At 41.5% G+C, this 12,663-nt stretch overlaps 1 protein-coding gene across 5 annotated transcripts in view; it reads left to right on the top strand.

Moving 5' to 3' along the window:
- The window catches only part of ENOX1 (ecto-NOX disulfide-thiol exchanger 1), a 582,538-nt gene extending 570,860 nt beyond the window's left edge, over nt 1–11,678 (top strand). For 3 of the 5 annotated variants that reach the window (XM_073013850.1, XM_037986747.2, XM_037986745.2), the window contains 2 exons: nt 1,078–1,163; nt 10,714–11,672. In XM_073013850.1, the coding sequence (XP_072869951.1) occupies nt 1,078–1,163; nt 10,714–10,845 (218 nt within the window). In that variant the 3' untranslated portion in view covers nt 10,846–11,672. Of the gene's footprint in view, nt 1–1,077; nt 1,164–10,713 lie in introns of all 5 variants that reach the window. The other 2 variants (XM_037986753.2, XM_037986751.2) reach the window with 1 other exon arrangement.
- Nucleotides 11,679–12,663: the final 985 nt, after the last annotated feature.

Below are 12,663 nucleotides of genomic sequence, written 5' to 3'. Positions count from 1 at the left end.
ACCCACTCTTAAGCTCCCACTTATAAGAACATGCAATATTTGGTTTCATTTCTGCATTAGTTCACTTAGGATAATGGCCTCCAGGTGCATCGATGTTGCTGCAAAGCACATGATTTCATTCTTTTTTATGGCTGCATAGTATTCCATGGTTCGTACCACATTTTCTTTATGCAGTCCGCCACTGATGGGCACCTGAGCTGATTTCATGTTTTTGCTATTGTGAATAACAAGTGCACAGCTTCTTAACAAAAAGCAGTCTGCAGTCTATGGAGCTGACTTCCTCATGTTCACTATTTTGATTTTGGATCCAGGAACAGGGAGAAGAGGAAGGTACTGCTTTTTACTTCATTCCTGACATCAACATCCAACTTTTCATTTGTCAGTACAATGTTGACAGCTGATTTTCACAATGGAAAAGCCTTATAATTTATAATCAAACTGCAGCCAAACCATCCATTCCCAGACCTTTTAAAATGATCTTGTAAATTACAGCAGCAAGAAGGGGAGAAAGAGTTGGCTCCTTTTAGACAAGAGCGACAACCAGGAAGAACAGCAAATGTTTCAGGAAGAATTTGGGCTTCCTTCAATGGCAGTTGAGGGAAATATAGATTAAATACTTTTCATAACTAGCAACTGTAATTATCAGGAAAATTTGAGGCGGTGTGATTTCTGACACAGTTGTATGAGCCATTTTCATACTGCAAAGTCCACTGAGGGAAAGAAAAGATAATTTTATCCTTCCAATAACTATAATTTTATATTGGTAAATCAAGCATAAAATTGGTAGTTGAAATGCTTCCAGGAGTCTTTGTTTTGAAATACCTTTATTCAGCTGTATATTATCTCAGAGTCTAGTTTTGCTAACTACTATCATTCCAGGAGATAAAGTGTTCTGTTTACCATGTTACTCTTACTGCCTTCAGAATGTGCTATTATTTGAATGCTTGTTGAGTGCTGCTAGAAATGGCAAGACCATAACTCAGCCTGAGAAAACAGTCACTGGGGTTAGATAGCATTATTTAATGGAACCTCTCATTTGCCTCTGAATAATTTCCAATGTTTGCCTTTTTAATTCAGGTATCATATCAACGTTTCTTCACGTCCATCCTTTTGGAGCCAACATAGAATATCTTTGGTCATACATGCAGCAGCTGGACTCCAAGGTAAATTATTTGGCTCGAGTGAACTCTCATTGCTAAAATTTAGCATGTTGACTGCTGGCGGCAGGTGGACTCTGCATGAACTGCGCTAGGGCCGTAGCAGCCTATGGGGGTTGATCAGCCCTTTTCTTTTGCAAGGACCTCAGTTTTTGGCAGATTGTTCTCTTCTTTTTGCTTGCTTTTGTCTTTGTAAAAAGAAGAGCAGTTATCCAAAATGACAATGACTTTTAGCAGATGCCAAATTAATTTGGAAAGCTTATGAGATATCTAAAAATATAGGTTCACCTGAAAGTTCCCAAAATAAGGGTGAAATCAGGTGAGTGTGGCGAATAGGGCATCATCCTCAGACCATATTATTATAGGATTCCACGTTCTAGACTTCACACAATCAAGGAAAAATCATCCCAAATAACATAAAGATCTGATATGACTCAAGAAAGCTGTATTAATGGCTGTTTTCCAGCATTGTTCTCTAAGTAGAAAAAAGTGACTGCAAAATTCTTCTCAGCTGTGCCCCTCCAGGCTCACATCCAGAGCCAGACATCACTCCTCACCTCCCTGAAGCTCAGCTTTTCCCATCCACAAATTGGCTGTACTCCTATCCCATTGCAGTATTGGTGTGCCCAAAGAGAAGAGACAAAAAGAATGTGATTTATGTGTCAAATTCATGTGAACAATGGGAGGGGCCCTGACAAAATAAAACATCATTAACCAATACCAGGGAAGCCCAGTAGCGGGGTGGACACAGAAGCAAAACAGAGAAGCTAGAGAAGCCAGCTAGTCGCCTGTCAAATTTCTGGTCATGAAGGAAAATGGAAAAAAGAAAGAAGGTCCTCCATAGAGCACAGCAAAATGCATCGGATTGGCACGACCAGACCAGCAGCCTGCAGTGCTGTGTCCCCGAATAGATACAGATACCTCATGCTAAATTTTCACTGGCTAGCATGCACCAAATGACTACCTTGTGTTCTTATTTTGATTCAAATAATCTTCCCAATTCATGATCCCAAAAGTGTTTAACCTCTTCAATAAATCTAACACTTCCCCTTTGAGAGGAATCTTTTCAGTTATACAGATCCATGCCTTTCATGACAGGGTAGAACAAAACAGGGTGAAAGGAGTTAGAGAATTTTAAAATTCTGGAGGTTCAGAATCATCTATTTGTTTCTCTGTATCATCTATTTGTTTCCCCTCACATGCACAGGGAAGTAAGAGAAAGCATTCATGTTAAACTCAGATAAAATGAGAAGGGCTTGCTGCACAGTGTTCCTTTGTTGTCATATAGATTTGGAGGATTTCTCTGCTGTTGTTTCCTCTTTACTGGTATCATTGTTCCTTAATATCACCGCCACCTTTGCCTGGAGGATTAAACAAAACACTGCTTGCACCAATGTGTTTGGCAAAGAATAAGCCCTCAAGAAATGAATCCTATTGTTGCTACCATCCTTCCCTTGTATTATTGACATTTCTGTTCTCCCCTTTCTGGAAGTCCCAAGTGGGAAGCCTTTGTTGAGAAGCAGTTGTTTAGTAGAAGCCGAAATGGCCAAGAATCCACTTGTCGTTTATCGAAGAATTTCAGGACTCTTTGTTTCCTCCACTCTATCATCGCAGGCTGACAATCTATGATGATCACCAGTGAAGTGTGTATGCCTGCATGTGTGTGTGTGTGTGTGTGTGTGTGTGTGTGTGTGTGTGTAAAATCATCTCCTGGGAATGGGCAGGGAGGGAGGGATCGATAAGTAATGAATCGATTTGTTTTGGCTGGGGTTGGGGGCCAGGGAATGGTGGAAGCTCTTGTTCTATTCTTATCCTCAGGGCTCAGGTAAGATTTGTGACGTTCCCTTACCAGTCTCTGAGGAGAGAGAATTCACATGCCTGGTCCCTGGCCATTAGATGATGGGCCTTTCTGGATGGGATTCAGTCAAGGGAAGTACATCTCATCACAGACTGGTACTTTTATTTTAGAAGATGAAGAAAGTATTTCCCTTACAGAGGAAACACACGAGGTGTCCCCTGCCTACCCCCAGATAGCCCTCCATCTTCTGAATGAAATGCCCACTAGAGCTGTCCGGTTCCTCCTCATGCCTGGGGTAGAAAGTATATTGAAAAAGAACTCTAAAACTGCTGGGCACCAGAGATCAGACCATATGCCCCTTCTATTCCAGTGAGGCTGAGAGGATAGACTTTTTAATCCAGACAGCAAAATCCAATGCCCACCCTGTACTGACGAGAACAGGGAAAGCAGGCTTAACCCAGTCCTGTAATGTCACTGTTGTTAGGATTTCCCCCCAGCCTACATATGGGCATAAGAATGACTAGGAATGGAAGAAATTAATTTAAATTATGCTGGGCATGTACATTGCACATGGCTTCCTAAAACCCATGTAGCCCAATAATAAGCTATCTTCCAGTTAAATATTATTCCTGCTGTTGATATTTGCATATTTTTCTCTTCTTGGCCTTTTCTAAATTACCCACTGTCATTCACCCTGTTCTCTTGTATCAGAAATACTTGAAAAAGAAAGATTCATTCAGAGGAAGACAGGGTAAGGGCTGGGGGGTGGGCATGGCTTCTGCAGCTTTGCCAAGTCAAAAATCTTGCCCAGAACCCAGCAGGCAAACTCTTTAAAATAGGCAGCCCTATCATGAAAATGGTTTCTATCAATACATAGAATCTCCCGTGTCAGCCCCAGGGCCCATCAAGTCCAACCTCTTGTCTGTCCAAAGCAGCCCAGAAGACACATTTGACTGGAGCATTAGCAGATGAATACTTCTTACAGTCAAGAGGAGGGTTCGTCTGCTCTTCCCTGTTTATGTATCCTTTAGGAGATGAAGGCCCAGTGTTCCAAGCGTGTCTGGTTGCCCCCTCTACACACCTGCAGCCTCTTCCCAAGGCCCATGGTGCGGAAGATTCGGTTCTGAAAACCAGACTCGGCGTAATGTGGCCACAGAGGCTGGAGGATCTAGAAGGACCTGCTATTTTGGCATGACACCACTGTGACCAGCTTGAGAGGTCATGGGCATGTGTTATATTTCCCACAGAGGGGAAAATCATCTGTACTAATAGCATACCTCTGTGAACACCTAATGAATGCTGGGATCATTCACTGCCTTTCATGTACCCAGCACTGTCTTAGGGACCAGAGAAGAACAAGAGATGACCAAGACACGAAAGAAATCTAAGATAGAACCCTGTTCTCAACAAGCTTGTCACCTAGTTATGAAATGACTTGAGAATCAGACATGAACTAATGAAGTGCTAAACTGGGTAGGGAAGATACTCTGAACCAGGAGTTAAAGAAGGGTGAAATCTGTGGGAGTCATGCTTAACATAAGGTACCCTCAAGTCCATGCTTCTTCCGGTGGCTTCCCTCGGGGATGCTTTAGCTAACATTGCCAACATTTCTTTCTGTTCTCCCCTTTCTACCCACCCTTTCTTCTCTCCTTCCTTCCTCATTTTCCTTCCATATTCTTTGCTCCTTTTAATTCTCTCCTGTTTATCTTCTTTCATCACAATTTTTTCTCCCTCCTTCCCTTCCTCTACCAGTTTCTTGCTTCACTCCTTCGAATTCCTAGCTTCTTGTCTTCTTTCCTCTTTTCCTTCTTTCTCCCTTCCTTCCTCCCCTCCCTTTGCCCCATCTACATTTTGTATATCTCTCTGTGAACATTTATTGTGAGGTGTCTGTGTGTGCTAACATTGTGCCCTGCCCAGGATGTGAAGAATGAACAAGATTTAAATGTGCATTTAAAGGCTAAAAGTCAGTTTTGCCCATGGAAGGAAGTCTAGTTTTCAACTGGCTTCCCTGATACTCCGGCCTCTGCTGGGGTCTTTTCAGTAGCCCAAACAGGGGCCCCTCTTCACCAGGCTTCCCTTGCTTCCCTTGCCTGATGATATGGGGTATGGAGCCAACCATGATGAGAACAAATTGATTTGCATCTGCTTGTGTCCATTTGTACATGTGCTTAGAGGCCACGTAAGGAAGCAGTAGGCTTGGCCTAGAGTCAGCAAATTAAAACGTAAATCAAGCAGATTTTATAAATGACCTCTGTGGTATTAACAGCACACAAGCTCCTTGGTTACACAGAGCCTGTTTCCTTCTCATGTTTGCTTTCTTTCTTTTTTGTATTTATAGCAGACAAATCCTTCCTAAAAGAATAAGTGTAAGAAAGTTTCAAACAAAATAGATGGAACAATCCACTGACAATATCAAAGACTGAAAATATATAGGCCACAAATTTCTTGGAACAAAAGCCAGCTGGGTAAGAGGGTAATCAAAACTTCAGGGTTATGACTATCGTCTCCACTTGCTAGAGCACCAAATACATGGTGTATGGGGAAAAGATTTCATAGTCATGGCATCTATCTCTAAGCTGTATCACAATGCTGCACAGTGCTCCCTTAACCACATGTATTGCAATCTCCTCATAATATGCTTGGGAATGAGGGAATGCGTCACTCTGAAAGCCGGGCTGGATTCACAGGCCCTGCTCCAAGTTCTTCTCCTTCACTTACCTGCTGGGCAAGCAACAACTCTTCCCTGGACCCCGGGGCTCCATGTGTGAACAGGAGTAGGAGCTTAGAGAAAATCCCTGGTTTCAGAAGTGACTCTCGTGCAGGATGAGGAAAGGGGTAAACTTCACTCAGAGCTTGGCCACTGACGTCTGGGGGCTTGGTTTTATGTAGTAACTCCAGAGTCTCAATTCTCAAGACAAAGAATGTACTGGTGGGAAGGCAAAGGATATTGTGACGGCAAGATAATAGCTGACAAATTATTAGGAAAAGAACAAAACTGAAGTGGAAGTATTTGTAAAGTAAAAATTATTTGGCCATAGGGAGAAAATGAAGGACAAATTGAATTTTCTCTTGAATTTGTCTTAAAAATCCCAAAAGATAAGATATCATAAAGGTTATTTTGTCAGGGTAGGGGAAAAGTATGAAAATCATAAAACTAACTTACTTGATACAGGTTTCGCCCTGATCTTTCTTCTGTCATAAGATACAAATATCTTTAAAGAACTTTAAGGAATTCTAGAATTAGCTGGGATCCCTTTTTTTCTTGTGACAGGGTCTTAGTCTGTCACCCAAGCTGGAGTGCAGTGGAGCGATCACAGCTTACTGTAGCCTCCAACTGCTGTGCTCAAGGGATCCTCTTGCCTCAGTCTCCTGAGTAGCTGGGACCACAGGGACGTGCCACCGTATCAGCTAATTTTTGTATGTTTTGTAGAGATTGGGTCTGTGTTGCCCAGGTTGGTCTCAAACTCCGGGGCTCAAGTGATCCTCTCACCTTGGCCTCCCAAAGTGCTGGGAATATAGGTGTGAGCCACCATGCCCAGCTGCTGAGAGCCTTATTAAATGAATATTTTAGATAGACTTTTATTTGAAGTGGTCTGTTCCATAATTGTGACACAACTCTATATTATTTGCATCTTTGTGGCAGAACCCAGCTGTTACCTTACACTACCAACAGAAACTACAGCTAATACATTTGAGATAAATTCCTATTGTACTAATTTCTGGCTTTCTCAAAATCTGAAGCATATATTAAGTAATTACGAGGATTTCAAATCCTAGTTTCACTACTTCTTAGCTGTTTGACCTCAGGCAGTTTATTTAACATCTCTGTGCCTAAGTTTCACCATCTGTAAAATGGTTTTTGGGGGGTTATCCTTGTATTAAATGACTTAGTAGATGCAAAGCATTCCAGAACAGTATCTGGCACACAGTAAGTGCTACTAAAGTGGGGACTGTCATTTGTTTTGTGCTTTAAGGTGCGCAAAAGACCTATCACATCCTCTCATTTTGAGATCTTTGCCACAACCTAATTGACAGATAAATTTTGAATGGCTTATCCTAAGACTAGAGCTAGGATATGGAGAGGCCAGCACTCAAACCAAGTCCTCAGGGCATTCCCGGTGTTTCTTTCCAATTCCCTTGTCTTGCAAATGAGAAAACAGGCGCAAAGAAGTTAAGTGACTGGTTACTAAACTGGAAGAGGCTACTGATTGTTCTATCACTGTGATCCAAATCTTCTGTGTCTGCTTTTCTTCACTCCAGCAAGTGAGGGGTGCAATTGCTTGTTTATTGAGCTTTCTAATGAGATAATGCAGGTGAAGCACTTATTCTTCCCTACCCCACAGTGAAGACTCAGCAGATGGTAGCTACCTCTTTCCTGCTGCAAGCCTTGTCCTGCTTCCTTTGTGGTTAAAGTCTAGGCTCAGGTCAAAAGACGCCATGGAAAACAAGATGTTGCCACATTTCAGTACATGCTAGCCAAGACATGCCACGATTTGCTTACTGTTTTGGTGGATCGTTCATGTGGGGGTGCCCAAGCACCAGCAATATGAATGTGTGTGAGCCAGCTGAGTTGGGAATTTTCAGTGTTTTGCTGTTGATGTTGATATCAGTCTGAGAGTATTCATCACAGAAGAGCCCTGCCCTCCTGTACACAGATGCCTTCCATGGCATCCACACCCACCCAGGGCCAGAGGGGCAGTGACCAAGAGGATTATTTCCTGTCCTTACTTCATGATCCCCTCCCTGGTGGAGGTGGGCAGGGGTGGTTAAGAACGAGGCACCACAGCCAGGAGGTCTGGTCCACACTTATTGCCTGTGTTACCCTGTGGGACTTACTGAGTCTCTCGGAGCCTCAGTTTTCTTATTGGTAAATTATTCCCTATCTTATGAGAGTGTGGTGAGAATTAAACAGTGTTTTCAGAAGAGTCTGGCAAGGAAAAGTTTCCTGGTGATTGTAAGTTGTCAAACTTTTTACAGCCAGCTTCACGGCTGCTGGATGGGACTGCCCCTCCTGACCCCAGCTGGCCTCCTACACGTTATCTTTAAATCAGATATTTATTTTGCCCTCAAGAACTTAGCTTTTTCTCCCCTTCCTAATGAATGGCGCAGGGCTTCTTCCCTACATTTCCAAGGGAGGTGGCAGTTACAGGAAACAAGGTGCTGGTAGGCTGGCGTGCACCTCGGCCTGTGTGTTCCGCTATGGCCTCTCCTTGATCTGGGGAAGGACATGCCAGGGGTGGCACTTGAATTTGACTGGAGACTAGAGCCCCATAGATGATCTGTGCTGTACTCCTCCAAAAGAAGGGAACTCGTTGAGAAGATAACTTGGTCTCATAAGGCTTAAAGAAAACTTCCTCCTGGACCAGTGAAAAACTAGGTTTGACCACATACCACTCCATACTACAAAAGGTTAGATAATAGTGTCATTTTCTATCAGTATTCCATACACACACATATACATATCTACATAAGAGAGAACTTGTGCCAGGCACTGTGTTACATTTTACACATAATCTTTACAATGCCCTGATACGACTTCTATTACACACCTGAAGAAACTGAGAATTACAAATGTTAAGTAATCTTCCCAAAGTCACACAGCTTGAGGCCTAGCCAGAGTAAAATCCAAGCTTGTCTGGCTTAAGTTCCCATTCTCTTTTTTTTTTTTTTTTTTGGAGAAGGAGTCTCTCTCTGTCCCCCAGGATGAAGTGCAGTGGCGCCATCTCGGCTCACTGCAACCTCTGCATCCCAGGTTCAAGTGATTCTCCTGCCTCTCAGCCTCCCGAGTAGCTGGGATTACAGGCACGTGCCACCACACCAGGCTAATTTTTTGTATTTTCAGTAGAGTCAGGGTTTCACCATGTTAGCCAAGATGGCCTCCTGACCTCGTGATCCGCCCACCTTGGCCTCCCCAAATGCTGGGATTACAGGTGTGAGCCACCACGCCTGGCCTAAGCCCCCATTCTTAACCAAATATGCCTGACTATAAGAATGATCTGGGATGGTTGTTAAAAATAGATTATGTGGGCTACACCCAAGACCAGCTGAATCAGGGTCTCCAGAGAAGAGGTTGGCTGGGGGATCTGATTTTTTTAACAAGTGCCGCAGGTGACTGCTACTGAGAAAGACCTCCCAACACCCCCTGGTTGTTCACCCCTGGCTGTTGACAATCATGGGAAGTGCTTAAGGCACACCAATCAAGGCCCAGGCCCCAACCCATGAAAGAACCCTTGGGTTCTTTCCCAAGTTCTGTCTTTGATAAAACACTTAACCCTCTGTAGTTCACACAGTTTTCTGAGCTATAAAGTGGAGATGCATCATAGTATCTGCCCCCAAATCTCACCAGAGTGCTGTGAGAATGAAAGGACACTGGTGGTGAAGGGGTTTGCACAGTGCTCCCTGAAAGAAAATTTACTTCTCAGTTATTATGAACCTTCACATAATCTGTCTCATAGGCTTTTGTCGGTTGACCTGGGAATTTAACCATCCTTCTAATACGGTGTTTATGGGAAAATGCATTCAGATTTCAAAATAATTCACAAAAAATTTTTAGAATACAATTTATTTCCATTTTCAGGACTGCCTCTATTTAACTAAAGTATTGTATTATAGGCCCAGGAATATTGAATGTATCATATGAAGTCTTTTCCATGAGAACATTAAATGAACAGTTGATGAGACTTCTTGGTCTATTTGGTGTCTTTTAAATGAATCCTAATATTGTTAAATAGAAAGTGTAGACTCTAAAATGATATCTCCACAGTGATTACACCATGAAAAAGTGCAATAGCTCTGATTCATTGAACATGTCTATGTGCCCAAGTCTGTGCTAAGCCAGTCGTTTCCATGCTATCCTTATTAAATGTTATTTCCATTTGCTGAGGCTTAAAGAGACTAATTGCCTTTGTAAGGGTCATTTAACTTGTAAGACTGAAGATACAGGATTCAAACAGAGTATCAGACCCCAAATTCTGGGGATATTCAAACAGAATATCAGACCCCAAAGTGGCCACCCTGTGATATAAAATCCTCATGCACACAAATGGATTGGTACACTGACACAGGAAAACAAAAGCAATCACTGTGCTAGAGCAGAGGGACTATGGCTGATTTGCTCTTTAAAATGAATTATTGGTGTAAAACTTCATCTAATAAAAATATGGAGAAGAAAGAAGTTGCATTAAAAAATATACCTGAATTTTATGACTGGATATCAAGACTTGTATTGTTGTAGATTTTGGAGTTTAGATTCCATTCTGAAACCTTCATGGTGTCTGGTCCATGTGAAAATTAAGGAAGAGAAAGAAATGTGGGTGGCAAGAAATCCACCCGAAAGTCCTCTGCTCCTGGCAGCATTAAAGAAAATTGCTGTCCTTCATAGATGAGGATGAGGCCACTAGTAGCTTTCCAGGAGTAGTGATGGATTTGCTCTGAGCCCTCTTAACTTCCCTCTGCATCTCCTTTTATATCAGGGGAGGGCTGTTCAGGCCTGGTGCTGCCAGTAAGGTAGCCATCCATATGAAGGGTGAACTCAGCACTTTCCGCCCAGCCAACTCATGCCCCACCCCGCCAGCTGCTTGGGAGATGGGATACCCATATTCAGTACTTCTGAATGTTCCTTCCTTAAGGACATCCCCTGACAGCCCAGTAGAAAACTAAATGCTGTTTAGATCACTGGGAAAGCTCATCCTTCCCCAATCCATTCCTCCTTTAAGATGACTTCCTTTCCCCAAAGTGACGTTTCTTCCTTTCTAACAGATATCTGCAAATGAAATAGAAATGCTTTTGATGAGGCTGCCACGCATGTTCAAACAGGAATTCACGGGTGTGGGAGCCACGCTGGAAAAAAGATGGAAGTTGTGTGCCTTTGAAGGAATTAAAACTACCTAACTGTGAAGACCTAAACATCTTTGGAAGTGAAACCATGTGAACCTGGCCAGGGCTGCGCGATGGGGTAGCAGGAGGTGTGGGGTTGGTCCAGCACGCAACCTTTGTGGAGCCATCGAAGCCTGCCTTTAGTTATATCTGTGGCGTTCTCTTGTGAGTGGAAATGTAATTGTGTACCAGTTCCTCAAAATAAACAAAGCTTCATACTGTGACAGATCTGTTTCCTATGAAAACCAAACAATGATTCCACAGTCATAATGGCAAAATCTTAAAATATGCTACATTTGAGAAGAGCTCACCAAGCAAAATATTTAAAGTTAATGATGGTGTAGCGATGATTGTTGCTAGGCTACAGAGTTGTATATGTAATGTATAGCTGAAATCATTAAATGACATTTTCCTGGAAGTCTTTCTGTTTTAGAAAAAAAAAAAAGAAAAGAAAAAAGAAAAAATAATTTTACAGTGAGGGAAAATCATACCAAAAGAAAACTTGAATATGTGTCTAAACAGTTATTGTATTTTGTAAATTAAGTTATATGCTGTTCCAGGGACTTTTGCCTTATTGAAAAGGCAGAAAATATGATTGGACACATTGAGAATGCTTTATCAAGAATATTATTTTTCTAATGTAACAATTCTCCATCATAAGTTCTTTTAACATGGACTGCATAACAATTTTCATAAAGTGTAAATAAAGGAAAAACTAGTGTTATTGTCTTGTACTTGGTATGTAGCATTCAGGTTTATGCATCAAAATAAACATTCAGTAAATATTCCTGTTACAAATTTTATAGCAAAGATATTAATTTTTTTCAATAAATATGACTTCTACCATATTGGTTTTACAAATTATTCTTTGATATATTTTATTTCTCCCTTAAGAAACCTTTTTCTCATTATTCAGTCCCACCTCATATCCTATCATTTAAAAATGATAAAATACATGAGTGGCATTAAGAGATAAAACATTATTTCAAATAGGAATATATAAAAACTGTGGAGTGGAAATTACCAAGAAAGGAGATTATACAGCATTAATATAGAGTATTAGAGTAGATTTTAAAAAATAGTGGGACATAGAATCCACAAATAATAAACAAATTTTTACTTTGTTTTTTGTCCTCCTGGGCAGGTACAAAGTAGTCCATTAATCTTATTAATTCTTGGATTTACGTATCTGTATGTTTACTGGAAAACACATTAGAAAAGAAACGAAGGAATCTACACTCGGACCAACAATTTAGACAGAATTTGGGCTTCCCCTCTTTATTTTAGTAACAAATGGGATATGACTTAAAATTGTGTCCCCTTCCTGCTATCCTACATAAGAATCACAAAAAAGACAAGTATCCTTAATTGTAATTGAAACATTTTTTAGGAAGACAGCTAAACAGTTAGTGTTCTCTGATATTATGAAAAGATACTCATAATTTCCTATTGGACTTTTTGTCCTTTATTGATATCTTTATTGATAAGTACCTTTAATGATCTCTGATAAATTAAGGTACTTACTCATACCTCCCATAAATATCTACACATGTGTTTTGTTCAGGCTCAGGGCTAACACTATGAATATAAAGGTAAGTAAGAAAAGACCCTCTTCCTTAATGTGTTCAGAGTTCAATGTGAAAAAGACATTTTCAGCCCAGCACAGGGGCTCATGCCTGTAATCCCAGCACTTTGGGAGGCCGAGGCAGGTAGATCACTTGAGTTCAGGAGTTCGAGACCAGCCTCGCCAACAAGGTGAAACTCCATCTCTATTTTTAAAAAGTAGCTGTGCGTGGTGGCAGGCAACTGTAGTCCCAGCTACTCAGGAGGCTG

This window comes from Chlorocebus sabaeus, chromosome 3, assembly GCF_047675955.1.
Source record: "Chlorocebus sabaeus isolate Y175 chromosome 3, mChlSab1.0.hap1, whole genome shotgun sequence".
Lineage (NCBI taxonomy): Eukaryota > Metazoa > Chordata > Mammalia > Primates > Cercopithecidae > Chlorocebus > Chlorocebus sabaeus.
Note: the sequence above shows the minus strand (reverse complement) of the source record. Positions and strands in the feature narration are given on the sequence as shown.